The 19,358-nt window shown below is 41.7% G+C and overlaps 1 protein-coding gene across 2 annotated transcripts in view; it reads left to right on the top strand.

The window, feature by feature from the left end:
* The first annotated feature begins 1,528 nt into the window (after nt 1-1,528).
* The window catches only part of LOC111968575 (serine protease 27-like), a 25,547-nt gene continuing 7,717 nt past the window's right edge, over nt 1,529-19,358 (top strand). The window contains exons 1-8 of one of the 2 annotated variants that reach the window (XM_023994243.2): nt 1,529-1,615; nt 8,224-8,244; nt 8,369-8,528; nt 8,659-8,927; nt 9,095-9,240; nt 9,447-9,663; nt 11,554-11,731; nt 17,658-17,914. In XM_023994243.2, coding sequence (XP_023850011.1) covers nt 1,549-1,615; nt 8,224-8,244; nt 8,369-8,528; nt 8,659-8,927; nt 9,095-9,240; nt 9,447-9,663; nt 11,554-11,731; nt 17,658-17,914 — 1,315 coding nt within the window. In that variant the 5' untranslated portion in view covers nt 1,529-1,548. The remainder of the gene's footprint in view (nt 1,616-8,223; nt 8,245-8,368; nt 8,529-8,658; nt 8,928-9,094; nt 9,241-9,446; nt 9,664-11,553; nt 11,732-17,657; nt 17,915-19,358) is intronic. The other variant, XM_070445136.1, reaches the window with a different exon arrangement.

Raw genomic sequence — 19,358 nt, 5'->3', positions numbered from 1 at the left:
GTACAGGTCTACAATTTATCCCTGATGTCCTTACACAGCTCTCTGGTCTTGGCCATTGTGGAGAGGTTGGAGTCTGTTTGATTGAGTGTGTGGACAGGTGTCTTTTATACAGGTAACGAGTTCAAACAGGTGCAGTTAATACAGGTAATGAGTGGAGAACAGGAGGGCTTCTTAAAGAAAAACTAACAGGTCTGTGAGAGCCGGAATTCTTACTGGTTGGTAGGTGATCAAATACTTATGTCATGCAATAAATGCAAATTAATTTACTAAAAAATCATACAATGTGATTTTCTGGATTTTTGTTTTAGATTCCGTCTCTCACAGTTGAAGTGTACCTATGATAAAAATGACAGACCTCTACATGCTTTGTAAGTAGGAAAACCTGCAAAATCGTCAGTGTATCAAATACGTGTTCTCCCCACTGTACGTATTTCCAGGAAGTTAAAATCAGGTAAATTTTCAGTTCTGAATGAAAGGGTTCCCGAGTGGCGCAGCGATCTAAGGCACTGCATCTCAGTGCAAGAGGTGTCACTACAGTCCCTGGTTCGATTTTAGGCTGTATTACATCCGGCAGTGATTGGGAGTCCCATAGGGCGGCACACAATTGGCCCAGCGTCATCCGGGTTTGGCCGGTGTAGGCCATCATTGTAAATAAGAATTTGTTCTTAACTGACTTGCCTAGTTTAATAAAGGTTAAAAAAATAAAATTGGTTAAAAATAAGCTATTTATAGAAGTCCAGACCGGACCAAATCTGAACCAAACACGGACATCTATGACGTGGACCAAAAATCTATGTCCTTGGACGTTGAACTCAAGGCCGGTCTAAACCGCACCAAATTGAACCTTTTTGATTGGGACAGCATTATCGAGCTGTTTTCAAACAGGCGTGGGGGACTCTTCAAGATAAATCAATGTCATTTTTGTTTTCACTGAATCTCCGTTTGGATATTTGGTAACAATTAGTCTGGGAAAATGTTAGCTAAGTGGGAAATGTAAACTAAATTGAGGTGAGTGCTAATGATCATTTTGATTTTAGAACATTTTGCTACATGTCATACAAGAAGATTTTGCTGTTCACTCACATAGTAGTAGTAGCCTTTCCTACTCCCAACCAAAAGCATGTGACTTGTCTGATAATTAATCAATGTGATTTTGTTTAACTGTCTGTCTGTGTATTTGGTTAATTAATCTCTGGTTGGACAAGTGGAAGTGGTAGCCAAGAGTGTGCAAAGCTGTCATCAAGGCAAATGGTGGCTACTTTGAACAATCTCAAATATAAAATATACTGTATTTTGATTTGTTGAAAAAAAAATTGGTTACTACATGATTCCATATGTGTTACTTCATAGTTCTGTTGTCTTCACTATTATTCTACAATGTAGAAAATTGTTAAAAAAAATAAAAATAAGAAAAACCCTGGAATGAGTAGGTGTGTCCAAACTTTTGACTGGTACTGTATAGATATAGATAGATATATAGGGGAGGAGTGAAGGCAGGGATGAGTACAAAAGTATAAACACTAAACAGAACAGGCTGTTGTGGTGAGCATGGAAACAATGGAAGTCTACAAAGCACTCTGTTTGATGAATCTACTAGTTGCATTCCTTTCAAAAGGTAAGAGACACTATTCCCATTATTCCACTGCTTTACTTCTATGGACAGTTCTACAGGTGACTCTGGAGCTAAAGGGATAGTGTGATTATGCTAGTTGTAGGGGAGACCATGCTAGCTGTTGAGCATCACTCCATCATGGAAAAAAAAATAGGCCTATTCTTTTTAAAAACGATATCTACTTATATTTCAGGATGTTGTGTATCCCTGGAAATAATTGGAATGCATGTAACCTTGAACACAAATTAATTTGACTTGTTGAAAATCAGTTTTCTTTTTACCTAACTTGCTTACCACTTTTTCCATGTGGTTTCTTCCTTCACAGACTTTTAGAAACACGGGTAGCTGAACTTACCCCTTTGGCTCAATTTACCCCACTCTCCCCTACCTGTAGACTTCCAGTCATTGTGCTAACCTTGCAAAACGACCTACAACTTCTTTCAAACTGCACACAGAGACATAAAAACGGTATCCATGAGTTCATCTGATGCTTGGTAAAATCTTGCACTATCCCTTTAAGGAGTTAGTCAGGTTATGGAATGGTGCTGGTGGTGAGCAAGGCCAAAAAAGACAGTCAAAGTCAATACAATGTCATGTGCCTTGTGACACAGGAGAGAGACCTGTTAGACTGTTTTGGGCCTTGAGGATGCTGCTGTGTGTGCAATGAGGCAGAACGTTTACATTTGTCTAACACGTGTGTTGTGTGAGCATCATAGCAACACAACAGAAATTGTATTGAACATGACTGAATTACACTGCAAAAGGTTCAGTGTGTATAGTGTTGAAGTGGACCAGCTGATGTCATCTTTCAAAGCAGTTAAAGGGACAGAATTAGATATTTAATGAGATGAAAGTTGAATCGTACAAGGAACTTAAGTTAGGGAGAGAAAAAAATACAAACCGGTAACAGAGTAACTCTTGGCAAGTCTTCCTCATAAAAGAAGACTGACTTCAAATGGGACTTCTTGGATTAAAAAATGTAAAAAAAACAAAAAGACCACCAGTAAAACATTTTAAAAGCATCCAAGTTCCTCATTTAAGTAATGAGACTCATTAAACTACAATCTGACGCTAAGTAAAATGTTTATGAGAGAGAGAAAGAAAGAAATGAAAGGAAAAGGGTCTGCATGAAACCTCACTTTGATTATAGGGTGTCATGACAACTGATGATAGCATAAAGGAGATACGCAATCCCTGAAATAAAAAAGACCACAGGCAATGTTCCTTTACATGTCATGTGTATACCTTTATACAAACTAAGATTCTCCCAGCCAGCCAGACAAATGCACGCTGTATTTTGCATGAGAATTTGCATTTGAGAACAGCCTAAGAAAAAAAAGCTAAAGTACTCTCAAGTAGAGACACCTACAGTTGAAGTCGGAAGTTTACATACACCTTAGCCAAATACATTTAAACTAAGTTTTTCCACAATTCCTGACATTTAATCCTTGTAAAAATGCCCTGTCTTAGGTCAGTTAGGATCACCACTTTATTTTAAGAATGTGAAATGTCAGAATAATAGTAGAGAGAATGATTTATTTCAGCTTTTATTTCTTTCATCACATTCCCAGTGGGTCAGAAGTTTACATACACTCAATTAGTATTTGGTAGCATTGCCTTTAAATTGTTTAACTTGTGTCAAACGTTTTGGGTAGCCTTCCACAAGCTTCCCACAATAAGTTGGGTGAATTTTGGCCCATTCTTCCTGACAGAGCTGGTGTAAGAGTCAGGTTTGTAGGCCTCAATGCTCGCACAGGCTTTTTCAGTTCTGCCCTCAAATGTTCTATAGGATTGAGGTCAGGGTTTGTGATGGCCACTCCAATACCTTGACTTTGTTGTCCTTAAGCCATTTTGCCACAACTTTGGAAGTATGCTTGGGGTCATTGTCCATTTGGAAGACCCATTTGCGACCAAGCTTTAACTTTCTGACTGATGTCTTGAGATGTTGCTTCAATATATCCACATCATTTTCTTTCACATGCGACAATCTTTGTGAAGAGCACCAGTCCCTCCTGCAGCAAAGCACCCCCACAACATGATGCTGCCACCCCGTGCTTCACGGTTGGGATGGTGTTCTTCGGCTTGCAAGCCTCCCCTTTTTCCTCCAAACATAATGATGTCATTATGCCAAACAGTTCTATTTTTGTTTCATCAGACCAGAGGACATTTCTCCAAAAAGTACGATCTTTGTTCTCAGTCAGTTGCAAACCGTGGTCTGCTTTTTATGGTGTTTTTGAGCAGTGGCTTCTTCCTTGGCGAGCGGCCTTTCGGGTTGTCAATATAGGACTTGTTTTACTGTGGATATAGATATTTCTGTACCGGTTTCCTCCAGCATCTTCACAATATCCTTTGCTGTTGTTCTGGGATTCATTTGCACTTTTCGCACCAAAGTACATTCATCTCTAGGAGACAGAACGCGTCTCCTTCCTGAGCGGTATGACGGCTGCGTTGTCCCATGGTGTTTATACTTGCGTACTATTGTTTGTACAGATGAACGTGGTACCTTCAAGCATTTGGAAATTGCTCCCAAGGATGAACCAGACTTGTGGAGGTCTACAAAAACATTTTCTGAGGTCTTGGCTGATTTCTTTTGATTTTCCCATGATGTCAAGCAAAGAGGCACTGAGTTTGAAGGTAGGCCTTGAAATACATCCACAGGTACACCTCCAATTGACTCAAATTAGGTCAATTAGCTTATCAGAAGCTTCTAAAGCCATGACATAATTTCCCCAAGCTGTTTAAAGGCACAGTCAACTTAGTGTATGTAAACTTCTGACCCACTGGAATTGTGATACAATGAATTATAAGTGAAATAATCTGGCTGTAAACAATTGTTGGAAAAATGTATTGTGTCATGCACAAAGTAGATATCCTAACCGACCTGCCAAAACTATAGTTTGTTAACAAGACATTTTTGGAGTGGTTGAAAAATGAGTTAATGACTCCAACCTAAGTGTATGTAAACTTCTGACTTCAACTGTACATTCTAAATAAATACATATATGTATATCGACACTTGCACCACATATGTGGCCTGTATGACTGTGGTTAGTTCTTAGATCTAATACAGCTGTAAAGCCAGTGCTGATGCACCTGTAAAATGATGGACACTTCTTCCTGTTTATGCCACTGGAACTGATGTGAAAAAGGCACCTTTAATTAATTAGGCCTATCAGTCTTTCACTGATGTGTGTGTGTGTGTGTGTGTGCAACATTCCCTCTGAAGCGTATGGAGAGTTGAGCAAGACCATTGAATGGCTTTTCAACACGTCAAGGAAATGTTTCACCTTCAGCTGACAATTCCATCTTACTGGAAACCGTTAGCTTGAGTCACCAATGTAATCATTGCTTGTCTGTCGTTATCTTAAGGACAGAGTACAGGGAGGAAATTGAGGTTCCAAAGTGTATCAAAATTGGTGGCGACAGGAAAGTTGTGCCTCAAATCACAATGTTTGTCCTTACACACAACAGTTGGATGGAATACAATATTTGATATATTCATTATGTAATGCAATATTTCATGCAATGAATTTGTAGAAATATATAATTTTGCAATAGAGAAGTCTGATTTGTCGATTGCTGTTTGCCTCTTTGTGTGTTGTATGCATTTATAAAAAATATTTAAAAAACATGACCTGATTTTAATTTAGTGGGTGGGGACTGAATGTGAAGCCAGCCAGACACACCCACAGAGCACACAGAAATAGGGTGCTTATCAGTAGGCCATTAGTCTCTCACGGTTCTGGTTGCCAATATCAGCAGTCCAGTGGATCCCTCACCTTGTCTGTTCTCCTTTAGTTGCACTGGTATGAAAAGACAGAGTAGTTGAAAGTGTTATTAAGGCAGAAGTTTACCAGGGTTGCTTGCTTTCACCTTGTTCAGTTCTTTCAGATCCGAGGAGAGGAAGCCACTTTGGAAGATCCAAAACATTAGAGGAGGCAATAGAAAGGCAATTTGGGTTACCTTCTTTGTATTATTTTCTGTGAAATACCCATATAGTCCTACAGCCATGATGACTCTGTTGTGACCACAACGCTTCCTTTGTAGGATGATTGTGTAAAAAAAATTATTGTTATTGTTTTGTTTGGAAGAAATGTTTCCAGACGTAAAAACCTGAATGGACAGTTTGGCACAAAGTTAACCATAACATCAACACCACTTTAAAAAAAATATATATTTCTCCTCCTAAAATATATATACAGTGCATTCGTTAAGTATTCAGACCCTTTGACTTTTTCCACATTTTGTTACGTTACAGCCTTATTCTAAAATTGATTAAATAGTTTTTTCCCTCATCAATCTACACACAATAACACACGATGATTAAGCAAAACCATTATTTTTATGTATTTTTTGCAAATGTATTAAAAAACAAAACTGAAATATCACATTTACATAAGTATTCAGATCCTTTACTCCGTCCTTTTTGAAGCGCCTTTGGCAGCGATTACACCCTCGAGTCTTGGGTATGACGCTACAAGCTTGGCACACCTGTATTTGGGGAGTTTCACCCATTTTTCTCTGCAGATCCTCGCAAACTCTGTCAGATTGGATGGGGAGGGTCACTGCACAGCTATTTTCAGGTCTCTCCAGAGATGTTTGATCGGGTTCAATTATAGGCTCTGGCTGGGCCATTCAAGGACATTCAAAGACTTGTCCCGAAGCCACTCCTGTGTTGTCTTGGCTGTGGGCTTAGGGTTGCTGTCCTGTTGGAAGGTGAACCTTCGCTCCAGGCTGGGGTCTTGAGCAGGTTTTCATTAAGGATCTTTCTGCTCCGTTCATCTTTCCCTCGATCCTGACAAGTCTTCCAGTCCCTGCCGCTGAAAAACATCCCCACAGTATGATGCTGCCACCACCATGCTTCACCGTAGAGATGGTGCCAGGTTTCCTCCAGACATGACGCTTGGCATTCAGGCCAAACAATTCAATCTTGGTTTCATCAGACCAGAGAATCTTGTTTCTCGTGGTCTGAGTACTTTAGATGCCTTTTGGCAAACTCCAAGCAGGCTGTCATGTGCCTATTACGGAGGAGTGGCTTCCGTCTGGCCACTCTACCATAAAGGCCTGATTTGTACAGTGGTGCAGAGATGGTTGTCCTTCTGGAATGTTCTCCCATCTCTACAGAGGAACTCTGGAGCTCTGTCAGAGTGACCATTGGGTTCTTGGTCACCTCCCTGACCAAGGCCCTTCTCCCCTGATTGCTCAGTTTGGCCGGGCGGCCAGCTCTAAGAAGAGTCTTGGTGGTTCCAGACTTCTTCCATTTAAGAATGATGAAAGCCACTGTGTTTTTGGGGACCTTCAATGCTGCATACATTTTTTGGTACCCTTCCCCAGATCTGTGCCTCGACACAAGCCTGTCTCAGAGCTCTACGGACAATTCCTTCGACCTCATGTCTTGGTTTATGCTCTGACGTGCAATGTCAACTATGGGACCTTATATGGACAGGTGTGTGCCTTTCCAAATCATGTCCAATCAATTGAATTTACCACAGGTGGACTCATATCAAATTGTAGAAACATCTCAAGGATGATCAATGGAAACAGGATGCACCTGAGCTCAATTTCGAGTCTCATAGCACAGGGTCTGAATACTTATGTAAATAAAGTATTTCTGTTTTTTGTTTTTTTATACATTTGCAAACATTTCTTGAAACCAGTTTTCGCTCTGTCATTATGGTGTATTGTGTGTTTATTGATGAAGGAAACAGATGTTTAAAACCATTTTAGAATAAGGCTGTAACGTAACAAAATGTGGAAAAAGTCAAGGGGTCTGAATACTTTCCGAATGCATAGTATATTTCCTCATCCTATTCATTTTATTCATAAAGGTTTGGTCCAAAACGAATATCTACGTATTTCTTTAGTATTAGTTCATTAGTATTAGTTCATTTAGAACTATACTAAATGTCATAGTAATTCTGAGAGTAATCTATTCTCATATGTTGTTTTAATAATAGGTAATGTGCTCATTAGTATTAAACTGTCAAGCCTACTTCCGATCTCTCTCCAGCGCGCGACGTCGCCGGTTTCCTAACCACCGGTCCTGGCAATAATCTTTACATTACGTACACTTGGTCATCAATAGCTCCTTGATTACTCCCCCTTTATTTAGCCCTCAGTGGACAGCAGTCACTAGGTAGTGTTGTTTTCTCTCACGTTATATACGCTTCTCAGATGTTCTTCTGCATTGACTTATTATTAAGCATATCTTCTGCACCTGCTTCCCGACTCCCGGTGTATTACGTTACAAACGCACATTCGGGATAATGTTAAGTGTACAGTAATGTTCGGGAACATACGCAGTGATGAAATTAGTTTTGACGGATGGCGTTTTGTCAAACAATCCACAGACTAATGACAAACATCCAGCATACAAAGTTCGCTCACATGGAAACTATGGAGCAATACTAAATACACTAACTAATTGACTGACTGGCTTGCTGGCAGTGCTCAAGACTGTATGTTACTACCATAGAGATCCTATTCAAGTATTCTAATTCCTTATGTGGTTGCTATTGTAAAACCAGTAGGGTGCAAAGAGTTAAGTCACATGTTTGCCCACAGTGTGCCAAAACCAAACTGTTCAATTGTTTTTCTCCTCCTGTTTTTAGGGTCTCACTCTCAGTTGGATGGTAAGTATTTTTCTCATTGAATGACATTACCATGCACCAATTCACTAACTAGTGAGATTTCAATCTCTTCACTTCCTTTGTGTGCTCCATTTCGTAAACCTTCATCCACATGTGTCTCTGTTAGTATGTGGAACCCCTCTCAACATTAGGATTGTGGGGGGTCAGGATGCTCTTGCAGGGAGTTGGCCATGGCAGGCCAGTCTGCACAGATTTGGCAGGCATTTTTGTGGGGGATCCCTCATCAACAAAGAGTGGGTGCTGACCGCTGCTCACTGCTTCTCCAGGTGAGGAATTGCAGGATTGCTAGAATCCTAACATTTAACTCTTACACCAAACCTAACCATAACTCAATTGAGCCTCCTTTTACAGCATTACCGTTATCTTTTTTAAATATATATATATATATTTTCTCAGCCCCAGTACATCAAATTTGGTGGTCTACGTTGGTCGTCAGAACCAGAAGGGCTCTAACCCCAACGAGGTGGACCGGGCGGTCACTCAGATCATGTCCCACCCCAACTACACCAAAAGTACTAATGACAACGACATGTGTCTTCTCAAGCTCTCCTCCCCTGTGACTTTTACCAACTACATCCGGCCAGTCTGCCTAGCTGCACCAGGCAGCTCCTTTCATGCCGGCACTACTAGCTGGGTCACTGGCTGGGGCACCATCCGCAGTGGAGGTGAGATCTGATGGGAGAGATTAAAATGTAATGCATGGGCAATAGTCAATATGTAAAATATATCCGTAATATAATAGGAGTGATCAATTGGAACAAAATACATTTTCCTCATTTCAAATCATGTCGTACTAACTTTACTTGTCTGAATGTGTCTCCCATCTCCTCAGTGTCCCTGCCTTCACCAAAGACCCTACAGGAGGTGGATGTGCCAGTAGTGGGAAACAGGCAGTGTAACTTTAACTATGGAGTAGGTTCAATCACAGACAACATGATCTGTGCTGGTCTAGTAGCAGGAGGAAAGGATTCCTGTCAGGTAAAATCTCTTGGTTATCCTTTTTGTTTATTACAGTGTGGGTCAATTACATATTGGTCCGATTCCCCGGACACAGGTTATACCTAATCCTAGTCTAAAAAGCATTTTCACTTTGAAAATGGTTCTTCATCTGGGAAACCGACCCATTATGTTTCATAATCCTGTGAAAATGCAATCTCAGTGACACTAAGTCTGTCTATGCATAGGGGGACTCTGGAGGTCCGATGGTAACCAAACAGGGTACTCGCTGGATCCAGTCTGGTGTTGTGAGTTTCGGCCAAGGCTGTGCCCTGGCAAAACTCCCAGGAGTGTACGCCAGAGTGTCCCAGTACCAGACCTGGATCAACAGCCAGATCAGCAGTGACCAGCCAGGCTTTGTCACCTTCTCCTCCAGTGGGACTGACTCTGACCTCAGTGTCTTCTGTACTGGTCTTTCAGCCCCTACAACTGCCCCTACAACCACCACCACAACTGCCCCTACAACCACCACCACAACTGCCCCTACAACCACCACCACAACTGCCCCTACAACTGCCCTACAACCACCACAACTGCCCCTACAACCACCACTACAACTGCCCCTACAACCACCACTACCACCACAACTGCCCCTACAACCACCACTACCACCACAACTGCCCCTACAACCACAACCGCATGCACATACCTACAGTGCCTTCGGAAAGACCCCTTGACATTTTCCACATTTTGTTACGTTACAGCCTTATTCTAAAATAAATTAAATTGTTTTTTCCCTCAATCAACCCCATAATGACAAAGCAAAAACAGGTTTTTAGACATTTTCTAAATAAAAAACGGAAATATCATATTTACATAAGTATTCAGACCCTTAGTACTTTGAAGCACCTTTGGCAGCAATTACAGCCTTGAGTCTTCTTTGTTATGACGCTACAAGCTTGGCACACCTGTATTTGGGGCATTTCTCCCATTCTTTGCAGATCCTCTCAAGCTCTGTCAGGTTGGATGGGGAGCGTTGCTGCTATTTTTAGGTCTCTCCAGAGATGTTCGATCAGGTTCAAGTCCGGGCTCAGCTGGGTCACTCAAGGGCATTCAGAGTCTTGTCCCGAAGCCACTCCTGCGTTGTCTTGGCTGTGTGCTTAGGGTCATTGTTCTGTTGGAAGGTGAACCTTCGCCCCAGTCTGAGGTTCTGGAGCAGGTTTTCATCAAGGATCTCTCTGTACTTTGCTCCATTCACCTTTCCCTCGAAGTCTCCCAGTCCCTGCCACTGAAAAACATCCCCACAGCATGATGCTGCAACCACCATGCTTCACCGTAGGGATGGTGCCAGGATTCCTCCAGACATGACGCTTGGCATTCAGGCCAAAGAGTTCAATCTTGGTTTCATCAGAGCAGAGAATCTTGTTTCTCATGATCTGAAAGTCTTTAGGTGCCTTTTGGCAAACTCCAAGAGGGCTGTCATATGCCCTTTACTAAGGAGTGGCTTCCGTCTGGCCAGTCTATCATAAAGGCCTGATTGATGGAGTGCTGCAGAGATGGTTGTCCTTCTGGAAGTTTCTCCCGTTCCACAGAGGAACTCTGGAGCTCTGTCAGAGTGACCATCAGGTTCTTGGTCACCCCCCTGACCAAGGCCCTTTACCCCAGATTGCTCAATTTGTCCGGGCGGCCAGCTCTAGGAAGAGTATTGGTGGTTCCAAACTTCTTCCATTTAAGAATTATGGAGGCCAGTGTGTTCTTGGGGACCTTCAATGCTGCTGAAATGTTTTTGTACCCATCCCCAGATCTGTCCCTCGACACAATCCTGTCTCAGAGCTATACGGACAATTCCTTCGACCTCATGGCTTGGTTTTTGCTCTTACATGCACTGTCAACTGTGGGACCTTATATAGACTGGTGTGTACCTTTCCAAATCATGTCCAATCAATTGAATTTACCACAATGGCTCCAATCAAGTTGTAGAAACATCTCAAGGATAATCATTGGAAACAGTATGCACCTGAGCTCAATTTCGAGTCTCATAGCAAAGGGTCTGAATACTTATGTAAATAAAGTATTTCTGTTTTTTGAAAACCTGTTTTCACTTTGTCATTATGGGGTATTGTGTGTAGATTGCTGAGGAAAAACATGTATTTAATCAATTTTGAAATAAAACTGTAACATAAAATGTGGAAAATGTCAAGGGTTCTGAATACTTTCCGAAGGCACTGTATAGTCTAACTTGTGCTTATGGCTACACCTTAATGTGAATCTTTACTTTTGTAACAAATCTGACTACTGGATTACTCCCTTTTATTTGTCTCTCAAATTTTTATCTGTCTTTCCCTCCCTCTGCAGTTGTGGTGTGTGGCAGCGCTAGCGCCTCTTTGAACTCCCATGTTGGTGGCGGAAGCTCGTTGGCGACAGCAGGTTTGTGGCCCTGGATAGCCAGCATACAGACCAACGGAGCGCACGTCTGCGGGGGCACGTTAGTGGCGGTAGACTCTGTCATGAGTGATGCCAGCTGCTTTTCTAGGTAAGTTAATTCTACCTGTATGTCAAAGGGGGAGAGTAAGTAGCTGGATTGAAATGTCACTCCTTATATGATTCTAAGGAAATCTCGTCATAGAACCTACATTTTGATTGGATTTAGATTTTTTTACAGTGCCATTACATTAACAGTTAGTGACACATAGAAAAGTTTCCTTTTCAACCCTAATGCAAAGGTTAACCAAGATTAATACGTATGACATTTGTACAATCATTGTGCTACTGAAAATTCTAGGAGAGATAGCTGTCTATAAACAACACCCATGTTTTACACAACCTTGGCTGCAGAAAGCATGGTTATGGTGTCATCATCATGTCAACCAGTGTCTAGGTGTGACTCCATGGGATCAACAAGCACTTACTGTAGTAGTTACTGTAGTGTACCAGAGGGGGGAGCCACCAGCCAACATCTCTCCCACACTACTGTTTTACCATCCTAATCAGCTGGACAGTTTAACGTTTTGGTACCTTTACAAGGAATTTAGTGGCCCATTCAGATTTAGGAAATCTATGCCTTTTTACGTGTTTTGATTTTAGCACTTCTCAGTAGTTGGTATTCAGATTTACAGTACATGGCCAAAAGTATGTGGATTCGACTGACAGGTGTATAACAGAGCACACAGCAATGCAATATCCATAGACAGTAGAATAGCCTGTACTGAAGAGTTCAGTGACTTTCAACGTGGCATCGTCATAGGATGCCACCTTTCCAACAAGTCAGTTCATAGAATTTCTGCCCTGCTAGAACTGCAAGTGCTGTTATTGTGAAATGTCTAGGAGCAACAACGGCTCAGCCACGAAGTGGTAGGCTTCACAAGCTCCCAGAATCGGGACCTCCGACTGCTGAAGCGCATAAAGATCATCTGTCCTCAGTTGCGACACTCACTACCAAGTTCCAAGCTGCTTCTGGAAGCAACATCAGTGCAATAACTGTTCGTCGCAATGCCAAGCGTCGGCTGGAGTGGTGTAAAGCTAAACAATGCCAGGAGAACGCTACCTGCCCGAATACATAGTGCCAACTGTAAAGTTTGATGGAGGAGGAATAATGGTCTTGGGCTGTTTTTCATGGTTCGTGCTAGGCCCGAAGGGAAAATCTTAAAGCTACAGCATAAAATTACATTCAAGGAGATTCTGTGCTTCCAACTTTGTGACAACAGTTTGGGCAAGGCCCTTTCCTGTTTCAGCATGACAATGCCCCCGTGCACAAAGCGAGTTCCATACAGAAATGGTTTGTCAAGATCTGTTTGGAAGAACTTGATTGGCCTGCACAGAGACCTGACCTCAACCCCATTGAACAGCTTTGGGATGAATTGGAAAGCCGACTGCGAGCCAGGCCTAATCACCCAACATTAGTGCTCGACCTCAATAATGCCCTTGTTGCTGAATGGTAGCAAGTCCCCGCAGCAATGTTCCAACATCTAGTGGAAAGCCTTACCAGAAGAGTGGAGGCTGTTATAGCAGCAAAGGGGGGACCAATTCCATGTTAATGCCCATGATTTTTTGGAACGAGATGTTCGACGAGCAGGTGTCCACATACTTGTGCAGGTGGGTAGTGAGCTCTGCTGGTGTGGCTCCCTTGTTCGCACTGAATAAATGTGATTCAATTAAAATGTTTTGGTTCAATTAGTTTATCTCAAGCAATCCCTTTAAATATTGTGCAGCTTTAATTTAAATTAGATCAGCACAAGACTAATTCAGGTCTGAATTTCCCCTTAATGAATAATTACGTCAACAACTTCAAGACAAAGAAAATATCAACTTACTACAATAATTAATTGTATGTCAAATGATGATAACATGAATGAAGAGTTGAGTATGAAGGGTGCCTACCTAGGGCATAACACATTCATAACCCATACATATTACATTCATAAGCAGTACATAAACATTTCATAAGACAATAATCGGAATGAAGAGTTTAGTATCCCTCACTAAAGTAGCCTTACACAAGCCTTGGCTTGTCAAGCCAGAACGGCTCATTGGAGCAGGGTGAGGCCGCTTGATGTACACTCCTTGGACAGGACGCTAGTCTATCACAGGCAGTGGAGGCTCCACAGAGAAGGAAGGGGAGGACCATCTTCATCAGTAAATTTCATAACAATGTAAATTGTAAAACATTAAAGTTAAAATTTTTAGATTAAACTATACTAAATATAATCACGTCACCAAATAACTTATTAAAACACTATTTTGCAAAGAAGGTCTACAGTAGCCTCAACAGCACTCTGTAGGGTAGCACCATGGTGTAGCCGGAGGACAGCTAGCTTCAGTCCTCCACTGGGTACATTGACTTCAATACAAAACCTAGGAGGCTCATGGTGCTCACCCCCTTCCATGGATATACAAAGTAATTATGACAACTTCAGGAGGACGTCCTCCAGCCTATCAGAGCTCTTGCAGCATGAACTGACATGTTGTCCACCCAATCAAAGGATCAGATAATTAATCTAGTACTGAAACCATAATCTACAGCTTGCTAGCACTGCAGTGTATAAAATGTGGTGAGTAGTTAACTCAAGGGAAAGACAACAATAGTTGAATAGTTATTTTAACAAGTGAATTTCTTCCTAAATGAAGGAGAAGCAAGAGAAAGAGATGGTATTTTTTTCAGTTTCACTTACTTAGCTAGCAAATGCAGCTAGCTAGTTTAGCCTACTGAAACACCCAGCTCAGAGGGATGCTATGTTAGTTAGCTGGCTATGACTATCCAACACAACACTGGAACTATTACTAATTTATTCTCACCGGGGCCTGTCGGTGTAACTGCTTACTGACTGTACACTAACTTCACTGCATGATAGTAGCAGGTTTTACTAACGCATTAGTTCTATTAACTATGACATTACTTTAGCTAATATGGTGACAACGATGTAGGCTGTGTGTAGTGTTTTGGCTTGTAAACTCTCGTTTGCAACTGTTGGAACCTCTTTGGGCTAGGGGGCAGTATTTTGACGTCTGGATGAAAAGCATGCCCAAAGTAAACTGCCTGTTACTCAGGCCCAGAAGCTAGGATATGCATATATGCATATTGGTAGATTTGGATAGAAAAGACTCTGAAGTTTCTAAAACTGTTAAAATAATGTCTGTGAGTATAACAGAACTGATATGGCAGGCAAAAACCCGAGGACAAACCATCCAGAAAAAAGAAAAAAAATTCAACCCACAACTGTTTCCAATGGCTGTCATGTTTAATATGAAGGGAAAACCTCCCCGATTGCAGTTCCTAGGGCTTCCACTAGATGTCAAGTCTTTAGAAAGAGTTTCATGCTTGTTTTTGGAAAAATGAGCTAGAATTTGTAGTTTTTCTAGGTGGCTCCCATTTTGGCTGTAGTGTTGTCATGCGCGTGGATGAGAGCGTGTTCTTTGTTTATCTCCGGTAAAGACAATAACGATTCTCCGTCTTAAATGTTATTGTTTATTTACGTATTAGGGTACCTGAGGTTTGATTATAAACGTTGTTTGGAGAAGTTTATTGGTAACGTTTGGGATTCATTTTATATGCATTTTGAAGGAGGGAAACCGGTGGGTTATTGAATGAAACGCGCCAGCTAAACTGAGATTTTGGGGATATAAAGAAGGACTTTATCGAACAAAAGGACCATTTGTGATGTAGCTGGGACCTTTTCGAGTGCCAACAGAAGAAGATCTTCAAAGGTAAGGCATTTATTTTATCGCTATTTCTGACTTTCGTGTCGCACCTGCCTGGTTGAAAAATGTTTTTAATGCTTTTGTGTGCGGTGCGCTGTCCTCAGATAATCGCATGGTGTGCTTTCGCCGTAAAGCCTTTTTGAAATCTGACACAGCGGCTGGATTAACAAGAAGTTAAGCTTTCTTTCTGATGCATGACACTTGTATTTTCATGAATGTTAAATATGACTATTTCTGTAATTTGAATTTCGCACTCTGCAATTTCACCGGATGTTGTCGAGGTGGGTCGCTAGCGCCACGTCTAGCCATAACAGGTTTTAATGATTGCACCGAATATCAGCTAGATGCAGGCAAGAGTGTGAAAGGCGGTATTGAATGTCACTGTCTGTCACCTCAAATTGTCTCTCGACCTGTGTGCGTGCACCTAAGTTGTAAACTTTCATTCATGAACTAGGTTGTAGCAAGCTTATGATGGGTATAGGGAAAATTCCAGTATCGTGTGCAGTTGAAGTCAGAAGTTTACATACACCTTAGCCAAATACATTTAAACTCAGTTTTTTCACAATTCCTCTTCTTAGGTCAGTTAGGATCACCACTTTATTTTAAGAATGTGAAATGTCAGAATAATAGTAGAGACAATGATTTATTTCAGCTTTTATTTCTTTCATCGCATTCCCAGTGGGTCAGAAGTTTACATACACTCAATTAGTATTTGGTAGCATTGCTTTTAAATTGTTTAACTTGGGTCAAACATATCTCAGGTAAGCCTTCCACAACAAGTTGGTGTGAATTTGGCCCATTCCTCCTGACAAAGCTGGTGTAACTGAGTCAGGTTTGTAGGCCTCCTTGCTCGCACATGCTTTTTCAGTTCTGCCCACACATTTTTCTATAGGATTGAGGTCAGGGCTTTGGATGGCCACTCCAATCCCTTGACTTTGTTGTCCTTAAGCCATTTTGCCAACAACTTTGGAAGTATGCTTGGGGTCATTGTCCATTTGGAAGACCCATTTGCGACCAAGCTTTAACTTCTGACTGAGGTCTTGAGATGTTGCTTCAATATATCCACAATTTTCCTACTCATGATGCCATCTATTTTGTAAGTGCACCAGTCCCTCCTGCAGCAAAGCACCCCCACAACATGATGCGGCCACCCCGTGCTTCACGGTTGGGATGGTGTTCTTCGGCTTGCAAGCCTCCCCTTTTTCTCCAAATATAACAATGGTCATTATGGCCAAACAGTTCTATTTCATCAGACCAGAGGACATTTCTACAAAAAGTATGATCTTTGTCCCCATGTGCAGTTGCAAACCGTGGTCTGGCTTTTTAATGGCGGTTTTTGGAGCAGTGGCTTCTTCCTTGCTCGGCGGCGTTTCATTTTATGTTTGATATAGGACTCTTTTTACTGTGGATAGAGATACTTTTGTACCTGTTTCCTCCAGCATCTTCACAAGGTCCTTGTGCTGTTGTTCTGGGATTGATTTGCACTTTTCGCACCAAAGTACGTTAATCTCTAGGAACAGAACGCGTCTCCTTCTGAGCGATATGATGACTGCGTGGTCCCATGGTGTTATACTTGCGTACTACTGGTTTGAACGTGGTACTTCAGGTGTTTGGAAATTGCTCCCAAGGATAAACGAACTTGTGGAGGTCTTCAATTTTTTTTCTGAGGTCTTGGCTGATTTTTCTTTTGATTTTCCAATGATGTCAAGCAAAGAGGCACTGAGTTTGAAGGTAGGCCTTGAAATACATCCATAGGTGCACTTCCAATTGACTCAAATGATGTCAATTAGCCTATCAGAAGCTTCTAAAGCCATGACATAATTTTCTGCAATTTTCCAAGCTGTTTAAAGGCACAGTCAACTTAATGTAAGCTTCTGAACCACTGGAATTGTGATACAGTGAAATAATCTTTCTGTAAACAATTGTTGGAAAAATGTCTTGTCATGCACAAAGTAGATGTCCCAACCGACTTGCCAAAACTATAGTTTGTTAACAAGACATTTTTGGAGTGGTTGAAAAAGGAGTTTTAATGACTCCAACCTAAGTGTATGTAAACTTCTGACTTCAACTGTAGTAGCCTAAACCTATCGCTGTTACATTGAACTGGGTGAATGGAATATGAATGAGTCATCCAATATGCTGTAATAGAAAAATAAGGCCATGCTCATGAAAAGAAAATAGCCCTCCCTCATTTTAAAGGGCACTGACCGCCAATGATCACAGGACCTCACTAAACAGAGATGCAACTCATTATATCTCTCCAGCCAGGCCAACGCCTCTGAGTGGACCGTGATTCTGGGTCGTCTGAAGCAGAGCGGCTCCAATCCCCACGAGGTAACCCAGAACGTCATCAACATCACCATGAGCAACTTGACGGCCAACAACGTGGCAATCCTCAGACTGGCCAGCCAACCCACGTTGTCTGACTACATCCAGCCTATCTGTGTGGACAAGGGAACCAGAACCTTCAGCACAGGGACTCCGTGTTGGGTAGCTGGCTGGGCAACAGGCCAGGGTGGCGGTGAGTGGAAGGACTACTGTCTTTGTGTGTTAGTGAGAAATGTTCTCTGTTCAGAAACAAACCCTATAGCACCAAGGCATTTGTGTAGATCTGAAAGAATTGGGTAAGCAATGGTAGTAGGTCCACCTGCCTTCTGATAGGATAGGTGAGATTTTCACCATATTGCTTACAACCTATCCAGGCCTCTGAGATCTACACAAATGCCTAGGGTAGGGGCTGGCTGCACTGTAAGACGTTTCTGTAATTTCAACAGTAAAACACTGTAGAATAATACACAGTAATTATCATGCATTGTGGGAAAATGTTGTGGGCAGGGAAAGTGTCTTTGGCTCATAAATATATTTGAATGTGTGCCTTGTAAGAGGCTATATTTGTTGCACCTGTGGGTGAGAATGCTGTACACAGAATACAGTAATATACTGCATTTTAGGAATTTTACTAATCTTGTCCTGAAAATGGACAGTTATTTACTCTAATTCAGAATCCTGTACCATACTGCATTTTTGAAGCGCCAAAAACCTTTTGAACAATAGTGGGTGGATGGTATTGTGTTTCTGACTAACATATTTTTAGGCGTGTCTTGTAAGAGCTATATTTGTTGCACCCGTTAGGGAGAATCCTGTACGTGTTAGTGGTCCCCTAACAATTTCATTTATATAGGGGACAAATCACTGGCAGCAAGTCTCAAACCTTTAATAGTTGAATGGCTAGCCATGTCCTTTTGATCGGTTTTGCCCTGTAGTCACTGTCAGCATAGAAGCCTTTGTTAAGGCATAAAGTGCAAGTGATATAAAACACCAAATATACAGTGTGGACAGTTTATTAGGTACACCAATCTAGTACCGGGTCAGACCCCTCTTTGCCTCTAGAACAGCCTGAGTTATTTGGGGAATGGATTGTACAAGGTGGGGAGTTCAAACGTTGCTCAATTGGCATCAAGGAACCGAACGTGCCAGGAAAACATTCCCCACACCAGAGCCATCAGCCTGTAATGTTGACACCAGGCAGGATGTGGCCATGGACTTATGCTACTTACGCCAAATCCTGACTCTCCCATCAGCATGTCGCAACAGGAACTGGGATTTGTCAGACCAGGCAATGTTTTTCCACTCCTCAATTGTCCAGTGTTGGTGATGACAACTTTCTACTTTTAAACTCGGACAAAACAGAGATGCTTGTTCTAGGTCCCAAGAAACAAAGAGATCTTCTGTTAAATCTGACAATTKATCTTGATGGTTGTAAAGTCGTCTCAAATAAAACTGTGAAGGACCTCGGCGTTACTCTGGACCCTGATCTCTCTTTTGACGAACATATCAAGACTGTTTCAAGGACAGCTTTTTTCCATCTACGTAACATTGCAAAAATCAGAAATTTTCTGTCCAAAAATGATGCAGAAAAATTTATCCATGCTTTTGTTACTTCTAGGTTAGACTACTGCAATGCT

Source organism: Salvelinus sp. IW2-2015, linkage group LG9 (assembly GCF_002910315.2).
Source record: "Salvelinus sp. IW2-2015 linkage group LG9, ASM291031v2, whole genome shotgun sequence".
NCBI classification, from domain to species: domain Eukaryota; kingdom Metazoa; phylum Chordata; class Actinopteri; order Salmoniformes; family Salmonidae; genus Salvelinus; species Salvelinus sp. IW2-2015.
This window is presented reverse-complemented; position numbering and strand designations above follow the sequence as displayed.